This window comes from Cetorhinus maximus, chromosome 12, assembly GCF_964194155.1.
Source record: "Cetorhinus maximus chromosome 12, sCetMax3.hap1.1, whole genome shotgun sequence".
NCBI classification, from domain to species: Eukaryota; Metazoa; Chordata; class Chondrichthyes; order Lamniformes; family Cetorhinidae; genus Cetorhinus; species Cetorhinus maximus.
Genome location: NC_135890.1, coordinates 113,402,869 through 113,428,623, shown reverse-complemented (window position 1 = coordinate 113,428,623; position 25,755 = coordinate 113,402,869). Strand labels below are relative to the sequence as shown.

Sequence of the window (25,755 nt, the reverse complement as noted above, 5' to 3'; positions counted from 1 at the left end):
ATGTCCTGGATAATCATTTGTTCAGGAAGTGTCATCAGCTATAGCAGCTTGAGCTCAACAAGTTGTGGAACTTGAGCTGCAGCTCGTGTCACTGTGGTGCATCCGTAAGATTGAGAATTACATGGATAGCATGTTTATAGATGTGGTCACCACGCAACTTAAGAATATGCAAGGGGAGAGCGAAGGGCTGACCACCAGAATGTCAGAAAGGAACAGGCAGGTAGACCAGGAATCCCCTGAATGCATCCCGCTCTCCAACCAGTATTCAGTTCTGAATGCTGATGGGAGTGATAGTTCATCTGGGGAGTGCAGCCAGACCCAAGTCAATGGCACCATGGGTGGCTCAGCTGTACAGTGGGGAAGTCTGGAAAAGCAATAGTGATAGGTGATTCAATAGTTAGGAGAATAGATAGTAGTCTCTGTGGCTGCAGTTGTGAATGCAAGATGGCGTATTGCCTCTCTGGTGCCAGGGTCAAGAATGTCACTGAGTGGCTGCAGAGCACCCTCAGGGAGGAGGCTGAACAGCCAGCAGCCGTGGTCCACATCGGTACCAATGACATAGGTGGAAAGAGGGCTGTGATCCTGCAGTCTGAATTTAGGGAGCTAGTTAGAAAATTAGCAAGCAGGACCTCAAAAGTAATAATCTCCAGATTACTCCGAGTGCCTCACGCAAATAAGTGTAGAGTAGGAAAATTAGACAGATGAATGCATGGCTGGAAAGATGGTGCAGGAGGAAGGGCTTCATATTTTTGGGACATTGGGAGCAGCTCTAGGGGAGATGGTACTTGTACAGGCTGAATGGGTTGCACCAGGACCACAAGGTACTCAGCCCTGGCTCTGTTTGTTTTGCTAGTGCTGTTGGCACTAGGGTTGGGGAGGGTTTAATCTAACTCGGCATGGGGTGTGGGAACCAGGAGAGAATATTAGAGAGAATCAACAAGGGTCAAAGAATACTTGGAGAGATAGATATCACTAGAATAGGGAATAATAAGTTAAAAGGTGGGCTCAGGGTAAAGGTGATAATAAGATAGTCTAAATCAGGCTAATTGTGCGTGTATGAGGATGCACAGAGTATGGTACATAAGACCGGTGAGTTACAGGCACAAATTGCCATGTGGATATATGATGTTGTGGCTATAACAGAGACCTGGCTCAAAGAAGGCAGGACCAGGTGTTACATGTCCCTGGGTGCAGAGTGTTCTGGAAAAATAGCAAAGGATGAAAAGGGGAAGGGGTGGTGGTATTGTTTTAAGAAGAGTATTGCAGTGCTGGAGAAAGAGGATATCCAAAGGATCAAGGACAAAATTGATTTTTGGCTAGAACTCGGGAACAAAAAAGGCGCAATTACATTGCTCAGTATAGTCTATAGGGCACCAACTACTGGAAAGGATGTAGAGGAACAAGTTTGTAAAGAAATTACAGAAAATTGCAAAAATTATACCGTACTTATAATGGGGGCTTCACTTATCCAGATATAGACCGGAATAATAGTAATGTAAAGGGCAGAAAGGGCAAGAGTTCCTAGACTGTGTTCAGGAAAATTTTCTTCAGTATGTTTCCAGTCCAGTGAGAAAGGAGGCATTGCTAGACCTGGTTCTTGGAAATGAGGTGGGCTAAGTAGATCAAGTTCAGTAGGAGAACGTTTAGAAGACAGTGATCATTGTATCATAAAGCTTAGACTGGTTATGGAAAAGGAGAAAGAACAGTCCAGAGTAGGAATAACTAACTGGGGAAAAGCCAACTTCAATGGGGTATGAACGGATCTGAGCTAAATAAATTGGAGTTGAAGATTGGCAGGAGAAACAGTAGCTGAACAATGAGCTACCTACAAAGAAAAGGTGATTCGGGCACAGTCAAGGTATATTCCCTCGAAAGGGAAAGGTGTAGGGTAAACAAATCCAGAGCTCTCTGGATGACAAAGGAGATAGAAATTAAGATAAAGAAGAAAAAAGTGTTCTTATGACAGGTGTCAGGTAAAAAATACAGTTGAAATGAACGCAGAAGGTTCAAAGAGATGAGGAAGCCAATAAGCTCCCAAAGCGGGAGCATGAAAAGAGACTGGCAGCTAGCATAAAAGGGAATCCCAAAATCATCTATAGCCAAATAAATAGTAAAAAAAAAAGTGGTAAGACGGGGAGTGGGGACCAAAAAGGGGATTTACACATGGAGGCAGAGGGCAAAGCTGAGGTGCTAAATAAATACTTTGCATCTGTCTTTACCAAGGAAGAAGATGCTACTCAGGCCATGGTAAAAGATGAGGTAATTCAGACACTAGATGGATTTAAAATTGAAAAGGTGGTGGTATTGGATAGGTTATCTGTACTTAAAGTTGATAAGGCACCAGAACCGGATAAGATGCATCCAAGCATACGGAGGGAAGTGAGAGTGGAAATTGCAGAGGTACTGGTCATCATTTTTTAATCCTCCTTAGACTCAGGGGTGGTCCCAGAGGATTGTAGAATTGCAAATACACTGCAAATCATTCATCAGTGGTCCCATCAGTTGGTGGCGCAGAGGTACATCTGACAATCCCTGCCATGTTTTTGAGAAAGAATAACATGCTAAAAGCGACATGTTCTCAAAGGCAACTTTCCAGTAGCTATTGGTCAAAGTCCAAGTTCCCTTGTCAGCTGTATCATGGACATCATCTTTCAATGTGGTGGAAAGACAAAGGAGAAATACAAAGAAATACAGAAAAAAAGCAGAACAGCTTGTAATATGCCAAACAAAAACAGAAAATGCTAGAAAAACTCAGCAGATCTTAACAGTATCTGTGGAGAGAAAATGAGTTAACGTTTCAAGTCCGTAAACTCTCCTTCAGAGCCAGCCATCTTGACGCTGGAGATGCCCAAGCCCTCAAGGATTTAATGGCCAAGCCTGGTGAGGATGGAGAGGCATTTTATTGTTGTTTGTTTTCTCATGTATATGTAATTAAAAGAAGAAACAAAATGTTTTTAAAAATATGAAGAAAGAAGAAAAATCAAGGGAAGGAGGAGGTGGTAAAGAATTTGAGGGAAAAATTATTTGTCAGAGGAGGACTAAGTCTCCACAGGTGAAAGAACAACCTGGGTATGTCTTCATAGAATCTTTTGATGCATTAATGCCAGAATGGAAGAGAATGGCCGGTATGCTGAATGGAATGGTCATTAGACAGCATGGACTGCCAGGCGCACTATTCCGTGTGTCAGAAAGAAAATGTGCAGGCCTATCCAGAGATCCGACACTACCAACCGAGCACTAATAATGCATACTGTGTTGTTGGGTTGGAGTAGTTTCAATAAATTCTGAAAGACTGCTGGCTGCAAACCAGTACCTTTATTGTAACATATTTACAGTTTTGAGAACACCTCTTTACACTAGCTTCTAACCAGACTTACTCTCCTCTTGTCTCAGATCACATGAGTGTATGTCACTACTTTCCATGACATCACAGATTGTTACAGTTATGTCTTGATGGGACTTAGACTAACATGCCCCATTATACTACATCTCCCTCAAGTATCCATTCAGACTTCAACCTTCTCTGTTGTTCCTGAAGACCCAGTGTTTCAGTCTCCTAATCATGTGTTTTGTAGTCCCACAGGAAAGGCAGCCTCTTTTTGCTCTCTCAAATAAATGTAACTTTTCTTTCTCCATGGTCTCTCTTCTCCCCTCCATGTTTTCTTACATTGGTAAGTGTCGTGTTGCCTTCACAAGTCTACCGTACCTAGTTCTTCTCTAGTTTGTAGGGAGTAAAGCGCACTCATTCTGATGTCGATCTTTTGGATGTGATTGAACAGAACTCAAACGACTAGATGTTTGGGATTATCTGCTTCGGTGTTTTCAATCATTTGTGATGATTGTGAGCTCTCTGCTGCTCAAATGCAATCTCATCAAAGCTCATCTGTTTTTTTCTTACGGTGCCCAGTTCCATCTGAACAATGTAAGATCTCGGCTATGGCGATTTTTCCACTATTTCTTGATTGATCTCTGATCCAAACCTGTTCTCCTGGTTGAAGATCTGATAACGTTCTCCTTCTGTAATGACTATCACAGTGTTTCATCTGTTTCCTTCAGTAAGTTTCCTCTCTTTCTCGTGCTAAGTTGGTGTCTTTGACCTGTGACGTCAATGTATGCGCGAGGGTCGGAATCTGTCCACAACCTTCTTCCCAATTCGCACGGAACTAATCCATTCTGCGGGGGGGGAGAGGATTGGCTACTCAAGTGTGCTGGTTGAAAGTTTTCATTCTTTCTCAGTTATGCCTTTACAGTTTGGACACCTCTCCCCGCTTCACCATTAGCCTGTGGAAACCTTGGGCTTGGCCTGGCCCAGCCCTTCTCCAACCCACCAGTCAACTTGCCCCTCCTACCTTCATTGTTTCTTTTGATTAGATTTAATACCCTAGTTTCAGATTGAACTACATCATTTTCAACTTAGAATTTTCCATGATATTACGGTCACAATTCCCTAAAAGATTGTTTTACAAGATTATTAATTAGTCCTTTCTCACTGCATAATACTAGATCTGAAATAGCCTGTTCCCTAGTTGGTTCCTCAACATACTGCTCAAAAAAAACCCATCTCGTACACATTCCAGGAATTTATCTTCCACTGCATTAAAGCTGATTAGATTTACCAGTCTACATGTAGATTGAAGTCACCCATGATTACTATATTACCCTTGTTACATACACCTCTAATTTCCTGATTTATACTGCACCCTATATTATCACTACTGTTTGGTGGCCTATAAACAACCCCTGCCAATGTTTGCTGACCCTTGCTTTTTCTTAGCTCCATGTACTGATCGCAGCCCTTATCAGTGCTACCCCACTTGCTTTTCCTTTTTGTCTGTCTTTCCTAATTGTCAAATATCCTTGAATATTTAGTTCCCAGTCTTGATTACCCTGTAGCCATGTCTCCAAAATGGCAATTAGATCATACCCAATTACTTCCATTTGTGCCACCAATTCACCTACTTTGAATGCATGCAGCATTCTCAACAGATCGAGTGTCCTTAATTCAGCCTTTTTAACATTATTCCATATTTTGACTCTAATTGATGCTGGCATTTGTTTCTGCTGCCTTCCATTTTTGTTTACTACTTTTCTATTACCCGCTTTGTCTTCCTCCTATCCAAATTCCCTCTCAGTTTCCCAACCCCCTTACAAGCTAGCTTAAACTTAGATAGAAACTTAGATAGAAAAGCAATATAACTATTTAAGTGGAGGGATTGCAAAAGTCAGTGGTACAGAGGTCCTGCTACATAAATCACAAAGTTAACATGCAGATACAGCAAGTGATTAGGAGGGCAAATGGATTATTGGCATTTATTACAAGGGGAATGGAATATGAAAGTAGGGAAGTTTTACTGCAGCTGTACAGTGCCTTGGTGAGACCACATCTGGAATACTGTGTACAGTTTTGGCCTCCTTATTTGAAAAAGGATATAATTGCATTAGACGCAGTTCAGAAGGTTCACTCAACTCACTGCTGGGATGAAAGGCTTATCCTATGAAGAAAGGTTGAAGAGGTTGGGCCTATACCCATTGGCATTTAGAAGAATGAGAGGTGATCTTATGGAAACATAGAATAGGTACAGGAAGGGCGTTTCCACTTATGGGGGAGACTAGAACCAGGGGACAGAGTTTAAAACTAAGAGGTCTACCATGAAGACAGAGATGAGGAGAAATTTTTGTCACAAAGTATCGTTTGTATGTGGAATTCTCTTTGCCTGAAAGCAGTGGAGGCTGGGGTCATTGAATGTATTCAAGGAAGAGTTAAACAGTTTTTTGATAGACAAGGGAATCAAGGGTTATAGGGAACAGACAGCAAAGTGAAGTTGACTTATCTCATGATCTTATCAGATGGCAGAGCAGGCTCAAAAGGCTGAATGGCCTACTCCTGCTAAGCCCTGCTAAGTTTAACCTGGAGTTATGTTTAGGGCCACAGAAACATCTTTCTGTTCCCCCAACTATCAAATCTCTTACCACTATTGCTCTGTCACTCTTCTTCCAATCTGTGCAGCTGAGCCACCGGGGGGGCGGTTCCACGAACTTGGCTATCGCTACCTCCTCTGAGGAACCATTGCCCTCAGCAGTATCCAAAATGGAAAACCGGTTAGTGAGCAAGAGGCACTCCTAGACTGTCTGGCAGTCACCCATTCCCCCTCTGCCTGCGTGTTCCTAACCTGCAGCGCGACCACCTCCTTAAACGTGCTATCCGCATAGTTCTCAGCTTCATGGATGCACCAAGCGACTCCAGCCGTTGCTCGAGTTCTGAAACCTGGAGCTCAAGTTTCTGCAGCTGGTGATACTTCCTGTACGTGTTCATCTTTACCATATGCAGCATCAATTACTCCCCGAATGCCAGAGGATGTGTATTCCCTGTGGCCGATCTGCCCTGCCATACCTTGTTTACTTTTGGACTATTTACTATAAATTGGAGACTAGAAAGTAGAATTACTCACCCTTACCAATCAGCTCCTTCTCCCATGCCCATAAAGGTAGTTACCCAAGGATTATGGAAAACCTATGTTTTTCTATAATCCAGCTATTTACCCATCTTTCCTAAAAGTAGTGAATTGATCTAGCTACCTGGACACATCTTTACAGTAGATACCCACCAACCAATTAACTTATGACTTTGCTGCGATGTCAGTTTCCCCCCCACCCCCCAAACTCTTCCTTCAAACTCTGTGCCAATCCAAGCAGCAGATTGGTGTGCCTTATGTGTAGGCCTCGAGTCCTGGCCCTGATTTACATCCTCCTGCTCAGGACTGGTTCCACACCGGTCTGCCACTTCTCCCACTCCCAGTTAAGTCTATACAGGCTGCAACAACTCAAACCTAGCAACTACCTGTTTTCCTGTGACGTCACACTAGATGTTTCTCATAACGCGGTTGGTCTGCTCTGGAGCTACAGAATGATGGGGATTTGCTGCCTCCTGACTGTTTAATGAACCAACAAGCAGCTTCCATGTCCACATCAAGCCCACACTTACTGCTGCATACTCCTATGTATTCATGAAGGTGGCAGTTCATATCATTTTTGGTGCCAGTCAACTCCAGTCCAGGTCACCCCCCCCCCCACAACAACCCCCGAGTGGGAATCAATCTCAACTTTTTTAACTAAAGCCTTGATTTGAGCAATTGATGAGCCTGGTGGTGTAAGGTCCAGCGTTTGCTTTAATCGCAAGACTGAAGTCACTTAATCACTGACCGAGTTGGGAAAGCAGATCTAAAAAGGGACTTTCAGCTCAGAGGAGCTACATAACCACACAGATACAAGGGTGTTTCTACAAGCTTCACAGACTTTATTAAAGTTTTCCTCAATAAGCACAAAATCATGATACTTAAAGTGCAGTGGTTAGCAGTCACATTACAATGGAAGTTTCAGTCCACTCCTTGATAATGGTGCACGCTTAGTATCCTTACTTATATACACTGTTCGCAGCTTGGCTCTGTGCCGAACGAGGTAAAACCCCGTTTCTGTCCATCTGATTGGTCAAGATGGCACCTGGAGCCCGGTTTAGCTCATGGTCATTCTGGGGGGGATCCACCTCAAGTCACTTAACGAGATCAATGTGGATTTGTCCCGTTTCACAGCTATCTAGCTAGACATATTTAGTCATTACCAGTTAAAAGGCTAACAGCCTCCTTGGAGCTATCCGCATTCCATGACTTTTAAACAGAGGGTTTTAAAACTTGGTCTGAATTTGTCCTTTTTCATCACTTCTTAGCACATCATGACTCATGCAGAACTGTAGCCAACATTTATCCATCATGCCTTTGTGGTTATGGTGCATAAGGATATGTCATCTAAGTCCCAACAGTACTATAATAAAATAAACTCAATCCTACAATGGGCTTGGGCATCTCCAGCATCAATTGGCACATTACAAGCTGTTACTACCAGGAAACAATTTATTTTTCCTCAAGGAATTAATAATGAAGCTGTATAATTCTTAGAAATCATTTATTGATTTTTTTTGTACAAAATGTAGTCAGTCTTGGTTTATAAAACAAGTTTTCATGTAAACCATCTTCCCCAACTATACAGAAAATTAAACCCATCTTAAAAAAGAACCAACATGCAGATAAAACAGCAATGTTTTGGAAGTTCATTAATTTCTCAATTATAAGATTTGTCAAGAGTCAAAAAGATCCATGTTTGCAGCGTGAGGAGGGGGGGGGGGGGGGTGGGATTGTCAGAAAGAGAAGTTACAGAAACAAGAGAAAATTAAATACTAAATATATAATACACCTCCAATTCTGTGGACAAGCTCAGAATACAATGTAAACCAAGGTTGGCAGGCTGGAAGTAGCATCTCATTTTGAGCAACTATTGGATCCAACAATCACAAAAACATCACATCAGGTGGTGTATATCCAAATAAAAATGGAAAGCCTTGAACTGTAACTCAATCCCTCGGCAATACCTGTCTTTTAGAGTCATATCAGCTTGTACAAGGGCATGACTGTAAACTTTCACCTACCACTCCTTGCTTCAGTGTAACCACCACTCAATTGTATAATAAGTGCACTGCTCACAAGTAGTCAGGGGAAGGTTTGTGACACTTAACTGGCTCATTTTCTTTTGGAAAAGGTCACAAAGCTCCCTGGGAGGATAACTGTGGTTGCTTCCGGGTTCCTCAGATCAGTTAGAGGGAGTTGTAACTGAAAGGTCAATGATCAATTTTGTGTTTTCTTTTGAAAAACTGTTTTGCAGTTGTAATGAGGCTTAACAGCCATACACTAGAAGCAAGACTTCTAGATAAATAATATTTTCAAAGCAGAGGACAAACAGCTTATGAGGATTTAATTTCCCCAGTTTTAGCACACTAATTCAATTCACGTCTCTACCAGCTTAGGGGAAAAAGACATTAATTAGTGTACTAAATACAACACAGAGCAATTTAAACCTCAAACGTTAAGGCTTTCCATAACTACATTTCTAAATATTCTTCATCCTCGCTTCCTGTTCTTCTGGCTTTCCCAAACCAAAGTTCAATATATCACTATGAAAATACAGCAAGACAACATTTCGACACTTTCATCTTACAATATAATCATCTTGAGATTGAACATTTGTGCATAAGTCCAACTTTTTGGCTCTACTGACTAGCTTTAGCTACACAAAGTGAAAAACAAATTTAAAGGCTCAATGAAGCATTTAATAGTGTTTTGGCTATACAAGTGCAAGTTTTATTAAAAAGAAAACACAAAAGTTGGTGTTGATTTCAAGTCCAATTCTAACCTTTTTGTTTCCTTGTCTTGGTTAAAGCTAATCCAAAGGAAAAAAGCTCTCCCTCGATAACATTTAACTGCTGTCATAGGCTTTATGAGGGTGCTGACCCTGACACACACAAGTGCAGTCGGTACAGCACAAACAAAATAACTAAAAAAAAATACTTCTAACCACAGCAGATGGAATCTCAATGCACATGATGTCTTGGACACTTTCCATAAACATTCTTAAAACAAACATGTTCTGAGGTGAAGTGTCATTCATACTGTATATTACTTTCATATTGCTTGAGCTTGTACAATTCAAAGCATTTTAATATGCTCTTGGCTGTTTGCTGCCTTTTCAATATACACTTACATGGGCAGAATATCAGCTAGCACGGCTACTCTCCTCCCTTAAACACCATCTAAGCATAAGTGCAACTCTGAATGGAAAAGGAAGTTTATGTTCATCAGAATTATTACTATTTAATTTCAGAAGCTACACTAGAAAGTTTTTGCATCTAGCATGATAGAATTAAGCATCACTATCCTAATGTTTGTAACAGGGCAAGAAATAGAACTGATCCACGCAGTGAAGTTACAAATGCACAAGGATGCAGAAAGGAACGATGAGAATCAAGAACAGGTGAAAAGCTTGCTGCAGTAAGATAATTAATTAGGCTTATGGAAGTTCATAAGGGACTGTAAAACTAGACAGAGTCAGCTAAATGAATATACAATTCACGTCAGATTTTTAGATGATTAAAGAGTTGCAACACAAGGTGCAGTTGTCATTAAGACAGGTTAAAATATTTAGGAATAGAAAGATGATCATAAAAGATTATAGAGGGTGGAAAATGGATACGTGCAAGTTCCACCATGGAATAGTCTTACAGCTTTGCAAAATGACATCAAAACATTGTTAAGTTTGCATGATCATTTAAGGTGAAAAAGCTCAGCTAAATACAAATCTGGGGACAACCTCTAACATAATGGAGTGAGAAAAACAAATGCCTACAACATATTTGAGCCATTTGGCAGTAGAAACAAGATTACACTGATTCATAGCAGCTGGCTTTCCTTTGCATATTGCCTTAAATACCCACACTGGATTTTTTTTCTCAGTCAAAATTTACCCTGGGCACTCCACACATTTCTGTCTCAAGGCCCCGTCTCTTGGTAACATACGTTTCCACATGGCAGAAGTACACCTCCAGTATCTCAGCCAAGGGCCATAGCTTCATTTGCCAGTCTGGTCAGCAAATCTAGGCTATTAGACAGCATCATAGCTTGGGTCGATCCGACATGACTCAAGCTTCATAAGCAAACTTTTCAGCAACAGTCAGCCATCAGGGGCAGAAACCCCATCTTCCCAGCATAAAGACGACAAGGCCAGTTGTAGTAACCCTACTGCCACCTGGTTGCAACTGCTTAATTTCAGGACAGACAAAGGAAGCAAACTTGGGATCCTAGTGATCTGTATGGCTCAGTACAATGGATGGATGGTGGATATACCCGCTAAACCACTGGGATACCAACAAATCCACTTCTGTAGAAATTTGAGGATGTACAAGGACAGCCACTCATTTAAATGGAGCATTTGCAGTTCAACAAAAAAAAACAAACACTTAAAATGGTAGTTTTGCAGCTTTAGAACCAAACTTCATAAAGGGCAAAAATTATACCTTGGGAAGGGAAAGGTCTCCATTTCCCATATTATATTAAAGTGTCTTTGCTATCCATGACCAAAGGCTGCTATCAGAAATGAAACCTAGGGATCCAGCCCACATGGTCGGTTGACAGCTTTAAAGCCAAATCTGATTATTAGTGCAGCAATTAGAAATGTCATTTATTCAGTTTTTCATACTTCACATAATCTGGTTATATTCCCCACCTCTCAATTATTTTGGGAAATTTGTGAGGTAGTGTAACATTCAGCAGTATGTTTGAGTCCCACTTCATTCTACTTCTTTTATATATAAAAGACCAGTATGATAAATCAATAACATTTTTACCAGCTAAAGTTTACTCTGTGTAAGGGCAACACTAAGCTCTTTAAGCTGTGTTAGTATTTATACCAAAACTTTTCTTTAAATCATACAATGTATAAAGCATGTAAAAGGTGTAGAGGTTTAACATAAAACAAATTATCTGTATAATGGGTATAATGACTGACCATCTCCCATTATGGGCTCTAGAGAGCATGGAATGAAAACCATTTTAATTTGTAATACAAGTTATAGGAATAATTCTAGATGCATTGATAGAATGAATGTGCTTCATAAAAGACGCAAAGCACAGAAAACATTTTGTCTAAAATGGGTCATAGACACCCAGAGCAAATCAAATGAAGCAGTTTCTTTGGGGACTCCACACACAGGAGGTAACAGTTATGCTGCATCCACTTTAGGTTCCCTACTCTTGAGTAACTGTTTTGCTTGAAGAGCACTTGGGTCGTTTAGTATTTGAGGGACAGTCCTCTTCATGTGGCCTTTTTATACCAGTTGATGGCTGTAAAGAACAAAACAAAAAAAACTTTGATTAATCAATTCCTTTCTACCTTTGCTCCCTATCACACCTCCCCAAATCTTTCAAGTACTTTATTGGCTGTAAAGGCGCTTTGGGATACCCTGAGGTTGGTGAAAGCCTCTCTTTTAAATTAAAGGAAGGAAGGTGATTTAAAAAAAAGGACCAAAGGGGTGGGGACGAAAAGCTGTGGAATCAAAGTTTTTAACAACATTAATCCACCCAAAAAAAATTAAATTCTCAGTTGGTACAGTTGAAGCTACAAGTGAAAACTTTGTGGCCACATCCACAAACAGGCAGCCAAAACAAAATGCTCATCAGTTTTGTTTCCATTTTCCATACTAGCAGCACTTGGTATGCGTACACGTGGCAACCCCAAAATCCGGTAGTCACCAAATCACTGATAAATACAATACAATCGGAATTATTTCTGCCACACACAAAAGGCATTGGATTAAATGACAAAAGCACCAAAATAGAGGTATAGTTTTTTAATACCATTGTGTTTTTAATTTTCAAGATCGACCCAATAGATTCTTCAATGTTTGCTGAAAAGCCCAAATAGCCAGGGGGCAGGTAAACTCCAGAAGCTAGACCACAGACTGGGCTGCTCCTTTTATGGGCTTTTGCAGAATGCTAAAAGGGTATATTGAGGATAGCTGTGGCCTTACCACAAGAGGGATTCAAGCTTGGCAAAAGAAACAGAGAGTGGAAAGGAGAAAGCTTTAAAAAGAGCTATTACAGGCACAATGGGCTAAATGGTCTCCTCCTGTGCTGTAATATTCTATGAAATGGCAGAGTAAGGAAATCAGAAGTAGTGAATGCTAGGGAAGGGATTGGAGGAGGCAAACTATTCAAGTGGGGTGATAAGGCAAGCAGGGGGAGACAGGAGAAGGGTCCCCAAGAGGGAAAAAGGGAATAATAGATTTAGATCCAGGGCAGCAGCTGAAATGTATAATACAAATTTAAAACAAATAACTTGCACTACACAGGCATAGCAGAGATTAGAAGAAATCCACCATCATCCCTATGCTCCAGGTGCATTGTACTGAAATCAAAAAAATGTTACTAAACATGCACTGTACTTTAATGTTACAAAATACTGTATTACAATATCTAGTTAACCAGCTGTCACCCACAGGTGCAAACAAAGATCTGCAATCCCAACAGAAATCCATCTTTTAAAGTGGGTCTCCCTCTGCAATCCCTAGACTTCTCCAATTCCCTGGTGGCCTACTGGGTAAAGGCATCAGGGTTGGTGTGCACTTCTCTTGTACAGTTAATTTGTAGCACTCACAGCTAATCTTCAGCTCACTTTCGTGCTCACTTTTGCATGGAATTTGGGTATTTTGGGAAATTTCATTCCATGTTTATACACACTTTTATTTTGTGAAAACCAAGAGTAAGGCCTTCTTAATATCTCATCTGGTTTACAATTTGGATCACTGTTGCACATACATTATTTTCATCATAAAGGTGACCAAAACTGAACACAGCACTTCCAATCTGGTCTGACTAGTAATTATAAGGCTTCAGTTTTATGGAAGATTATCATTATTCATTAAGGCAAAACCCTGCACAGCCTCTAGTATTTCCAATACCCACTGTATTAAGAATGAACAAGTTATACACAAAGGCAAGTGCTGTTGTGAAGGAAACTGCTGATGCAAGTGAAGCCAACTCTTACCTGATCACTTGTGCTTCGTGGCAACATTAATTCCCTCTGAGTATACATCAGCTGCTTTGCCTTTCTCTTCATTTCCTCATCCTGGGTTGAAACAATACTATTTGAAAGCTTTCACCAAATAATTCACAGTCACAATAATTAAAACCTGATCTCATTTAGTAGAGATTGGGTACAATTCTATCGTGCAACTGAGGAATTACAAGCCAGAGCTGCCTTCGATGAAGGGAAATTAAAATTAGAACAAGACTTAATAAAAGGGTGCATGATAAATCTAGGACCAAATGATACAAAAAGGAATTGAAAATAAATTGAATGATTTGCTTCAAGTTTCACAGAGGAGTGTGACAATAAGAATAAAATAGGCAGTAGCATAATATAGGTAAAGATGCTTTTAGTGGAATAAAGTGGAATAAGATCATAGGACCATAAAGGACAGAATGAGGCCATTCAATCCACTATGTCTGTGCCAGCTCTTTGAAAGAACTATCAAATTAATCCAGCTCCCTGCAAGATGGTGGCATGTAGCCTAGAATGCTGGGGTGGGAAACAGAAATAGGGGAAATAGCTGAGGTTCTGACCAGTCTTTCAAAAACACCCTTGAATATGAAACTTGGTCCACTACACTAGAGAATCAGCAGTGCAAATAAATAAATCAGGTTAAGTTTTGAGGGCAAAACACAAAAAAAAAAATCAGTTACGTTCAATTAGGAACAGCCAGACACTTTTGAGGAAATAGGTATTTTGATAAAATTATGTGCACTGAATCTTGTGTATATGTTGATTCTTAAAAGGACTTCCACTTCAGGTGGACAGGACACATTAATACATTACTGTCAAATGAAATTCAATCTCTCCAGTGTTCAAAAGTTTGGTTCAGTATATCTTGGAAGAAGCGAGTTCAAATCTTTAAAAAAAAGTGGAGGGGAAAATTGATAAAGCAGTTATAAAAAATTCACGTGATCCTAGATTCTAGTCAATAGAAGCCCATAATAGAAAGCAGAGGTAATGTTAAATTGCTGTGAATTATTGATTAGCTGTGTTACAACAGTGTCCAGTTTGGTTGCCTTACTTCAAAGCCTATTTTTTGGCTACATTTAAATTCAAAGAAACTTGGGCTCTATTCACTAGAGAAGGGAAGAGGTGACTTGAAAATTACAAATATTGACCATAGGTTGTTATGATCACAAACCAGGCATCCATGTTTTTGGCATAATCCGGTTAGGGACAGTAACTTTTTGTTTAAAAACGACAAAGTTCAAGATACTGGCTAAGAGAATAAGGCCAAAAGATTCCATGGTTTTTGAACAAACAAAATAAACTTTACTATACAATGTCAGAAAAAAATAAAACAATTTATGATATCTTATACTATAATATTCAGGGTTAATGAGGTACATGTGAATTAACAGGCAAACTGTGGTTGAACACACTACACTGCACAATAAATGGCAAATGCATCCAAGATAGATCTGGCTGATTTCTCAGCAACCCGCCCAGACATCAGTGAACAGTCAACTAATAAGACCATAAGACATAGAAGCAGAAGTAGGCCATTTGGCCCATCGAGTCTGCTCCGCCATTCAATGAGATCATGGCTGATCTGATAATCCTCAACTCCACTTTCCTGTCTTTTCCCCATAACCCTCGATTTCCTTACTGATTTAAAAATCTGTCTATCTCAGCCTTGAATATGTTTAACAACCCAGCCTCTACAGCCCTCTGCAGTAAAGAATTCCATAGATTCACTACCCTCAGAGATGAAATTGTCTTATATGGGCAGCGCCTTACTCTGAGATCATGCCCTCTGGTCCTAGAGTCTCCCACAAAGGGAAACAACCTCTCAGCATCTATCCTGTCAAGCCCCCTAAGAATCTTATATGTTTCAATAAGGTCGCCTCTCATTCTTCTAAACTCCAATGAGTACAGGCCCAATCTCTCCTCATAAAAAAAATCCCTCCATACCCAGGGTAAACCTAGTGAACCTTCTCTGGACTGCATCCAATGCCAGTATATCTTTCCTTAGATATGGGGACCAAAACCGTTCATGGTATCCTAGGTGTGGTCTAACTAGTGCCTTGTATAGTTTTAGCAAGATTTCCTTAATTTTACACTTCATTGTCTTTGAAATAAAGGCCAACATTCCATTTACCTTCCCTATTACCTGCTGAACTTGTATGCTAGCTTTTTGTGATTCATGCACAAGGACTCCCAAATCCCTCTGTGCTGCATTTAAATAATATTCAGCTCCTCTATTCTTCCTGCCAAAAAGTGTATAACCTAATTTTCCCACATTATATACCATCTGCCAAGTTTTTGCCCACTCACTTAACCTGTCTATATCCCTCTGCAGACTCTGTCATCCTCACCACTTGCCTTCCCACTTATTTTTGTGTCATCCACAAATTTGGCGATTGTACATTCACTTTCCCCATCAAAGTCATGAATATATATTGATCCCTGTGGCACTCCACTAGTTACAGGTTGCCATCTTGAAAATGCCCCTCTTATCCCAACTCTGTCTTCTATTAGTTAGCCAATTCTCTATCCATACTAATATACTACCCCCAACACCATGTGCGGTACCTTAACAAACACCTTTTTGAAATCCAAATATATTACATTTACTGGTTCCCTTTTATCTATCCTGCTTGTTACCTCCTCAAAGAATTCTAATAAATTTGTCAGGCATGATTTCCATGATGACTCTTTTGATTATATTATGTATTTTTAAATGCTCTGCTATTACATCCTTTATAATAGACTCTAACATTTTCCCAATGACAGATGTTAAGTTAATTAGCATATAGTTAATCTCCCTCCCTTTTTGAATCAGGGTGTTACATTTTTCAATCCTTTGGGACTTTCCCAGAATCTAAGAACTCTTGGAAGATTACTACCAGTACATCCACTATCGATATAGCTACTTCCCTCAATATCCTAAGATACAACCCATCAGGTCCAGGAGACTTATCGGCCTTTAGCCCCATTAGTTTCCCTAGTACTTTTTCTCTAGTGCTAGTTATCGTATTTATTTCATCCCCCCTTTTTGCCCCTTGATTAATTAGTATTTTTGGATTGCTATTAGTCTCTTATCTCATTGAAACTCTGTCTCTCACAAGGGATTCCAGTCTTTACCTTCGAAGATCTGGCCTTGCAATTCTTTCCAAAAGTTGCTGCCTCAACAACCGCTCACCTCATAGGATTTCAATCTCGTCTCCCAAGACTCGGTTCCCCTTGGTTCCTGAGTCTGCACTCCAGCACCACCTCAAGTACAACTTTATCTTTTCAGCCATGCCAAGCAAAACAACACGGCTCCAAAGGATTACCTGTTCCCTAGTGGCTGACAGCACAAAGATCTCCAGGTCTTCTCCTCAGCCCTTACTACCTGAAGTCTGTCAAACACAGTACTTTTACTGCTTGGAACCTCTTTTGTTGCTCTGCTCCCCGGTGGTGTTCTCCTCCTAGTCGCTTCTTCTCTGGTTCTCTCGCGCTCTCTGGGACCTCCTCTGGTCCCCTCTCACTGGGTTCCCTCTTTTGGGACCTCTCCCTTGTCCTGGGACTCTTATCGATATGATGCCCCACTCCTATGATCGGGGTTTGAGTGTTGTTTTCTTTTCATATAGGCCCTTGCCCTCTGTTTAAAGAACTACAAACGCCAGACTATGCATGTGCTGCCTACCCCCAATCTGCACATGTGCAGAAACTCCCAGAGCCTGTAGTTTGCAGCCAGTGCTCAACAATGAGAGTCAGGACTCCTAACAAGGTAAAATAAGGAAAACAGCTTCTCTGGTTGATTTGTCTATAGCTAAAATGGTATAATTTTGCCAAAGGGAAGGGACAGAGATCTTTTCCTTCTTTTAAGTTAAGCAGAGGGTTGTTAGGACATGCTCCACCTGAAACATCGTGGAAATGGAATCCATATTAAAGACAAATAGACAAGTATTTGAAAATATATATAAAGGACATAGGAAAGAGCAGGCAGATATGGACAAAACTTGGAGAGCTGGCAAAGGCACAATGAACTAAATAGCCTTGCGTGTTGTAAAATTCTAGAATTCTAGAAAAAATAACCACAGACAACTGGGCTTTTCTGAAATTAAAGGGAAATTAAAGTAGTTCCTTTCCCAATAACTCTAGTCCTCATTTCTCATTTACATAACATGCATCATTAGTCTGTTGCAGTTAGTTTTTTGGTTGCTCAGTTAAACACCTCAGGCTACACAACACGAGAAATAGGAGCAGTAGTTCGTACAGCCCATTGAGCTTGTTCTACCATTCATTAAGACCATTGCTGTTCTTCCACCCCAATTCTACCTTCCTGCACTTTCTCCACATTCCAGATTCCCTTAGTATCCAAAAATCTATTGATCTGAATCTTGAATATGATCAACAACTGAGAATCCAAAAAGTGCTCCAGGGTAGAGAATTTTTAAGATTCATAACCCTCTGAGTGAAGAAATTTCTCCTCATTTCAATTCTGATTGTCTCAGAATGAGCAGTTAGCCAATGATCCCTAATTCCTCAGCCAGTGGAAACATCCTCATAGCATCTACTTAAGAATTAAAATACCACTTTAGAATTTTATGCTTCAGTAAGATTATGGATTCACCTCCAGCTTGCAGCACCCACTTAGTACTGTACAGGAGTGCCGGTCTACATTATGTGCTTAAATCTCTGGAACATGACTTGAAGCCACAACCTTCTGACTCAGAGTTGAGTGTGCTACCAACTGAGTCAGAAGTAATTGGTTGTCATGTTCAACATGACAACTTGTGTGTTTATGAAAGCTGACTGTTTACTTCTCAATTCCACTCAGCTGTATCTCGTGCCATATGCAAAATTTCCAAGAATAGATCATTAATTCAGAGGAACAATTTCAGTGGGAGAACTCTCTCCTCCAGAATCTGGTACTTCAAGAAAGTTGGCAAAATTGGTAACATGCTCATCATAGCTCCTGGCTTTGAACAACAGCTGGTGCCCATCACTTAAATAGAAGTTTTAAAAGCAATCTCCACCTGCATCCACGGGTGATTAAGGGCATCCTTTGTTGTGAATCTTTTATTTGGGTCCACGTTAAGCAGCTGCTTCACCAAGTCCTTTGCTAAACAGAAAAAAAGTGGGGGGGGAAGTTATGTATGGGCAAAAAGAACTACAAATAAACCTGCTTTTAAAGGAGGCATGGTAACATTATAAAAAAAAATCCTCATGGACATCAAAAGGCTTAGTTTTAATTTAGAAACTGCTCAACTTTTGCAACAGTCTGATCATCTATAAAGGCAGATTCCATGAAAGGAACATAGCTTTATTTTAGGCGGGAATGTGTACTAAATAACTGCTGCTTTTCATTTAAACCTTGTTCCTGAAAAGCTCATTGACTCTTTGTTAAAGATGAACTTCTCTGTTTTGCCTTTGAATAAACTGGTGAGCCTTCCAAGTAACAATTAGCTGAATGCTATGGTACACAATCAATTTATTTCCATAAGCATTTGTACCAAATTGAACATCACCACTAAAGTTAAATTCTGACTTTTGCAATTAGCAAGGTTGGAAGGAGTAGGTTGTGCAGGGGTTGGTGGTGGGGTGGTGCGGGCAGGCGAAGTAATGCATTACTTGTCAGGAGTGAAACAATTTTGAAAATTTATTTTACAGCCTCAAGAGGATAAGGGAGCTCAAACAAAACAGGTAACAGCTTTGATGCTTTGAATACTGATCATGCTTCACCTGTCATATCATTTGCAATTTGGTCAAGGGTTATGCGAACGTCATGCTTACCTGTTTCAGAGACATTTACCCAGAACTGTGAGATGAAGCTGTAATGCCCTTTTATGATTTGATCCCTCAGATTCATGTCCTTGATTTGATCACTAAATGGTGGATACCCACCCAAGCTGAAAAACAGAACGGTCCGGTTAAAGTGTCTAGGTTAGTAACTACAATGGAACCTCATTATTCATTTTCCCACTGCTGGCCTGAAATTTTTCCAAGATAAAGTTTTGCACAAGACATTGTCCAGCAAGAGGAGCTTGGCATTAATGGTTATGCAATGAGAGATTAGAAAAAAAAGAACTCTCAGCTCAAGAAACATTACATTATTTTTAGGTATACTGGTCTTCCTGTACCTGGAACAATGTTGCCTCATGTGCAAGACCAAACTTTTTTTATGGACTCTTCATTATCCGCCAATTTCCATGATCCATCAGGAAGAGGGAGGCTAGTTTCCTCCTTTCTGACTGATCAAGGAGTAGCTGAATTTTAAACAGAAGTCAAAATCAACTATACAGCTTCCACAGACCTTCCATTTAATAAATAAAATCTTTTCACAGGAGCCAGAAAATTCAACAAGATTCAAGTGTGTCCTTTTAAAAATTTATAAATTTTTGATTCATTTAAGAGTTAGCTTTATGTACATTTCAAACTCATTAACTCCATATATATTTTAAGACACTTTCCAGCTACTTGTTCTCTCACTACATACAGAAAACATTACCTATTGTGACTTAATTGCAGGGTACAAACAAACATACAACATATGAAAAATAACACAGACAGGAAAAGACCCACTGGTGCACTCAGCCTGTCCCTTCCAGCCAATGCAACACAATGTGTAGAAACTCTCAATGCCAGCTGCTGATTTGAACACAATTTAAAACTAGAAACATGTTGCTAGTCTTATAATGATTTTTAATGACAAGCAAACAATATATTCCTCAAGGTTCTTTGTGAACTGCCAAATAGACAGCCATACATTCCCTTGTTCCTAAAAGGCAACAAATAACTTCAATTGACCTTGGTCTATTACAGTCAGGCTTGCAAATATGGGCAGCAGCTTTTCAACAGGAGGAACCAAGAAAGCCCTGTAGGCCATCAAGTCATTGCAAATACCCAAACTTGAATATACTGCAACATTTTCAAAAGCAGGTACAAGCATTTACAAGTTAACAATTCAATCTAGAGTTAAAGTGGAAACTGCAAATAATTGCGCTTCAGCTTACAAGGTCAATGTTCAAATAGTGATTTCCTCCTGAAAGCCATTATTCAGTAAGTAAAATTTTGTGCAAGGCAAGTGACTTACCACATGAAAAGTATAACCCCTAGGCTCCAGCAATCCACCACTTTGGAGTACCCGCCTGCTCCTGCACCCAACAGCACCTCTGGAGCTAGGTAAGTGGGTGTTCCACATAATGTTTTCATCAGTGATGTTTCCCCTAAGATCTTTGACAGACCGAAATCTGTAATCTTAAAAGAAAAAATATACTGTACTAAAAATTAGGTTCATTTTTTTTAATAGACTGAATGGTACACAACAAAGATTTGGGAGACAAAGTACTATGTTGGTGACTGCTGGAGAAGCCAGCATTTAATGAATACAGAGTTTGCATTGAGCCATCAAGCTTTAGTAGCTTGAACAAATACACAGCATTTAATTTGGTTTCAACATCCATTATATGAAAGACTTAAAGGGTGGGTTTTGGGATAACTGAGTCCATGGACATTTATTTTTCCAAAAACCTATTAGATGGAAAGTGTAAATTATATAGGTGTATAATAAGGATGACCCTTTACACTTGGGTATCTGAAAATTAAAAGCTTAAAATTAATAAATGTAATGATGTAGCCAAAGATATTTAAGGCCTGGGAGCACCATCTTATGGCGACAATGAGCCAAGGAGTAGCAACAACAATAACATGTATTTACATAGTGACTTTAACATAGAAAAACACACTAAAGATACTTCATAGGAGCAGCAGCACACAAATTATGAAACTGAGCCACATAAAGAGGTACTAGCCAGGGATGTGGGTCTTAAGGAGTGTTTTGAAGGAGAGGCACAGACAGAGTTTTAGGGAGAGAATTCCAGGACTGGACAGCTGAAGGCACAGCTGCTACTGATGGAACAACAGAAAAATCGGTGAAGTCCAACAAGGTCAGAATGAGCGAAACATTGAAATCTTGGAGGGTTGCAGGGCTGGACGAGACTACAGAGATGGAAGGGGCAAAGCCAGGGTGAGATTTCAACACAAGGGCGAGAATTTTAAATTCAAGGTGCAGCTGGACGAGAGACAATATAGTATAGTGAGCACAGAGGTGACAGCTGAATAGAACTTGGTACAAGTTAGGATCATTGCATTCTCATTAGGATTTGTTGCAGTTCTCGAGTGTTGTGATATTTAAAATCAAGTAGCCCAGCAAGGCACATACAGGAGGAGTTAATTTAAAAATTAAGCACCAGCATGGAATTTGGGAAGGAAAACTGCCTTTTGGATGAGCAACAGTTGATCTCAACCAAATTATCACAATGAGAGATTATGAAGAAAATGAATTTCTGCACATGAAGGTGGGAATTTTTGGTGGATAGAACTTTTTGGAATGTTGACCTTCATCTTAAGGGTATAAGGGCAGTGAGTCATTTTAAATGTAAGTATATATAAACAGGAGGTCATATTCAAAAGCAGGGTAACTACAGAATGTTACTCACTATACAGGATTTTACATAAGAATAAGGCTAAGGGCAGGTAAAACAGCCATATACTCACCATGTAAATATTTCATGCACATAATAGGACAATGTTAGGTGCGCAATGCATCATTTTACCACCCCAAACCTCAATTCAATTTCTAAAAATAAGATGCCCTTTTAATACTCAGTCTTAGTTTTACCAGCAGATGGCATCAAATTGCATCACAATCCTTACCTTAATGAGGCAGTTCTCCTCATTGTTCTCAAGCAATACGTTCTCTGGTTTGAGATCTCGGTGTGTGATGTTATTATCATGAAGGTACTGCAGATAGAGAGAAAATTTATCATCTGATTCTTTGATTTTTACATCGAATTTCCAACTAATATTTTGTTATATTATTCCAATATGATATAGGTTCATGTGTATGTATACATGAGTATCCAGAATGCCACATTAATTGCTACTGCACTACAGTCTGTGCTATGAACTAATAACTTAGCAGTCTGCAACACATGGCGGGCTCCAAGTAGTAAATGCAGGAGCTTCATCAAATGAGCTCAAAAGTGTGATTATTTCAAAATTCTGCACCACAAGACATAATTCACCCACTCTGTTCAGCTCTATGCATTGTTTTCTAACCCTCTAACTCTCTGCTCCTTGTCTTCATAAGCAAGCAAACCCTTCCTGAAGTACAACCTGTGATAGTGTACTCCAATTAAAAAAAAATTCTCAAGAGACAAGCAACACCAGCAAAGCCACATTTATTGCCCACTTCTCGCTGCACGGAAAAGAGGCAATGGGCCATCTCTCGGATAGCACTTGTTCTATCTTTTCTTAAACTGTGGGTCTTGCCAGGTCACTTCAGGGGTAATTAAAAGTCAACAACATAACTGGAATAAAAACAAACCAGATGTAGGAAATACTCAGGTCAGGCAGCATCTATGGAGAGAGCAACGCAGTTAATATTTCAGGTCAATAACCTTTTGCCAGAACTGGAAAAACTTAGAAACATTAAGCGAGTGAAAGGAGGAAGTGTGGGAAAAAAAACACAAGAGAAGGTCTGTGATAGGTTAGAAGGCAGGAGAGATAGGAGAGATTAAATGACAAAGAAAGTTGGTGGTGCAAGGCCAAAGGGAATGATATTGAGACAAATAAGGAAATAATATCAGCCTAGAGGAGGTGCAAATGGCAGAGTGAACAACAACTGCCATCCGAAAGCAAAAACAAGAGAAGAACAGGGGTAAAACTGAAACTTGCAAAAGAAAAAAAGAGGCAGAGATTACAGTCTGAAATTGCTGAACTGAACGTGGAGCCTAGAAGGCAGTAAAGTGGTGAACCAAAAGATGAGATGCTGTTCCTTCAGCTTATGTTGAGCTTCATTGGAACACTGCAGGAATGACAGGTGACCGGAAGCTCGGAGGTCACATCTGTGAACCAAATGGAGATGTTCCACAAAGCAGACACTCATCTGCACTTGGTCTTCCCAGTGTAGGGCAGTCCACATTGTGAACAGAAAATACAATACAATATACTTAATTTTAAAAAGTACACATAAAATCACTGTCCCACTCAAGAGTGTTTGGGGCCTTGGATGGTGAGGAGAGGAAGTAAAAAAGCGGGTGTTACTTGCGTGGAAAGGTGCCTCGAGGAAGGGAGCGGAAGATGTGTTTGGTGGTGGCATCATGCCAGAGGTGGCAAAAATGGAGAATTGTCCGTTGAAATGGTGCCTGGCAGGATGGAAGGTGAGGACATGGGGAGCTCCATCATGCTTCTGGAGGGAAGAAGGGGTGCGAGCAGAAGTGCAGGAAATGGGTCAGACAAGATCGGGGACTGTCAATCATCATGTGGGGGGGGAGGCGGGGGGGGGGGGCAGAAAGAGTCCTCAGTTGAGGAAAAAAAGGCAGGCATATTGGAAACACTTGTTTGATAGATTGTGTTATCAGAATAGATTCGAAGGAGAGGAAGAAACTGGGAGGATGGAATGGAGTCCTCACAGGATACAGGGTGTAAGGTAGCTGCAAGTCAGTGGGTTTATAATGAATAAATTGAGAGCCTATGCACTGAAACAGAGATAGAGAAGTCAAGGAAGGGAGGGAAAGAGTCAAAGAAGGACGATGCGAAGCTGAGAGAAGGGTGGAAATTGGAAGCAAAGTTGATGAAATTTTCTAGTTCAGGGCCAGAACAGAACATGGCATTGATGAACCTCTTTTACCAGTGCATTGTTTGAGTAGGACTAGAACAAGGAATATCAACAGATCTGAGTTTTACTTTTTCCACAAGGTAAGTGACCTGTAAAAGAGAATTTTGTAGGAGGTAGCAAAGACTGACCATCCCTCAAGGTAGCAATAAATGAACTACTGCAAAAGGTGCTAAGAGCATTGAGAAAGCAAGAGAAAATAGTGCAAGTAATAAATAATAATAGGGGTGGAACCTCGGAGCTTTTGATGGGGGCTCTAGAATAATCAGAGATCTGTTTAGTCCCCTCTCCTATAATATAGGTGCAGGGGAGATGAAGGGAGGGTTGGAATTTAGGGATTAAAAATTGGTCATAGGTGGGTGACAAAGACAGATGGGTCTGATGGCTTTTCTCATCCTTGATACAACCATAGATTACATGAAACTGTCAAACACAGAATAGAAATAAGTGACAGTTTTTTAAAAAATCAGTAAATAAACAAAATTCACAGTTCTAAAATACTAGATATTTAACTAGAGTTTTATCACCTTTTGAGACTTCTGGGCTTTTTTTTTTCTAGGCCCCTCGGAACTTTTGGTAGCGTTTTGATAATGCATAGAGTTCACCATTGTGACCATTCGTTAGGAGGCTGATGAGATGTGAATAAGTTAAGCCTCAACAACCACAGCACAAACACATTAAAAGTCAGATGTAATCATGTCAATTTTCAGGTTTAAAACAGGTTCCAGTAAAACCTCAATGTCAAATCAGAATTGGTGGAAGAGAGACAGGATTCTCTTTGGTTCTGGGAGCAAGAGTAACAGAAAAGCTTTCCAGTGTCTTAGTTTGTAAATGCACTGTCTAATGTAGCACTGAACCATACAATGCTTGGTTCAAATTCCACTTAGTGCAGTTAGCTGAGCTCAGCAAAGGAACTAGTACAATTAGTTACAGTAGCCCTATTCTTGGGATATTCAGCCCACAGCCCATGATTTCTTACTCCAGCTCCATTTCCTAGTACCGCAGGTTTGAAAAATTCTATTCTCAGTGCTGGATAAATGGGTAAATGTTAAATTCACCAAAATGGGTTAGTCTGAGAGAATCCCCTTGCAAGCAGCAAAGGCAACAACACATAGGACCTTGGAGAACAACAGGACAGATAGCGTATCTCCTTAACCAATTAGGTTTTGAAAAACCAACAAGGAGGACAGGGGAAGGCAAAATCAATGTCAAATCACATCCAGAGAGAGACAGAGAAGAGAATTTTTTGTTCTAATTTTAAACTTGACAGTTTTTAAATCTCCGACAATTCATAATCTGAAGGCAAGTTTCCATACTTTAAGTTGTTCAGTTTCTGTGCAAAAGAAGTGGATTGGCAGTCATTATCATTGTTAAGTGATGTTAATTACTAGACTTAATTTTGTGGCGAGTTTAACGGACAATTCATGTGCAAACACAAACTTTGTGAAAATCAGTGGAAGGTTAAGGGAGATGTTTTCACAAAGCTAACAACAAAATCAGCCAGCAACTTGTGATGATTTACAATTCTCAGGCGCCTCTTCTCTGCCAGAAGTTACTAGCCAATTTGCACATTTGCTGTTAAGTTTTCCAGCAAATTCTGGGCCATTACCTTATGATTTTATGAAAGGGATTTTAAAATTTATGCATACTTCGGAGCTCTAACATTGTGTTTCTGC

The 25,755-nt window shown here is 40.1% G+C and overlaps 1 protein-coding gene across 2 annotated transcripts in view; it reads right to left on the bottom strand.

Moving 5' to 3' along the window:
• Positions 1 to 7,939: 7,939 nt before the first annotated feature.
• The window catches only part of chek2 (checkpoint kinase 2), a 37,235-nt gene continuing 19,419 nt past the window's right edge, over positions 7,940 to 25,755 (bottom strand). For both annotated transcript variants that reach the window (XM_078554458.1, XM_078554459.1), the window contains exons 9-14: positions 22,117 to 22,203; positions 20,495 to 20,658; positions 19,195 to 19,310; positions 18,438 to 18,523; positions 13,423 to 13,503; positions 7,940 to 11,720 (exon numbers count right to left, since the gene is read on the bottom strand). In XM_078554458.1, coding sequence (XP_078410584.1) covers positions 11,625 to 11,720; positions 13,423 to 13,503; positions 18,438 to 18,523; positions 19,195 to 19,310; positions 20,495 to 20,658; positions 22,117 to 22,203 — 630 coding nt within the window. In that variant the 3' untranslated portion in view covers positions 7,940 to 11,624. The remainder of the gene's footprint in view (positions 11,721 to 13,422; positions 13,504 to 18,437; positions 18,524 to 19,194; positions 19,311 to 20,494; positions 20,659 to 22,116; positions 22,204 to 25,755) is intronic.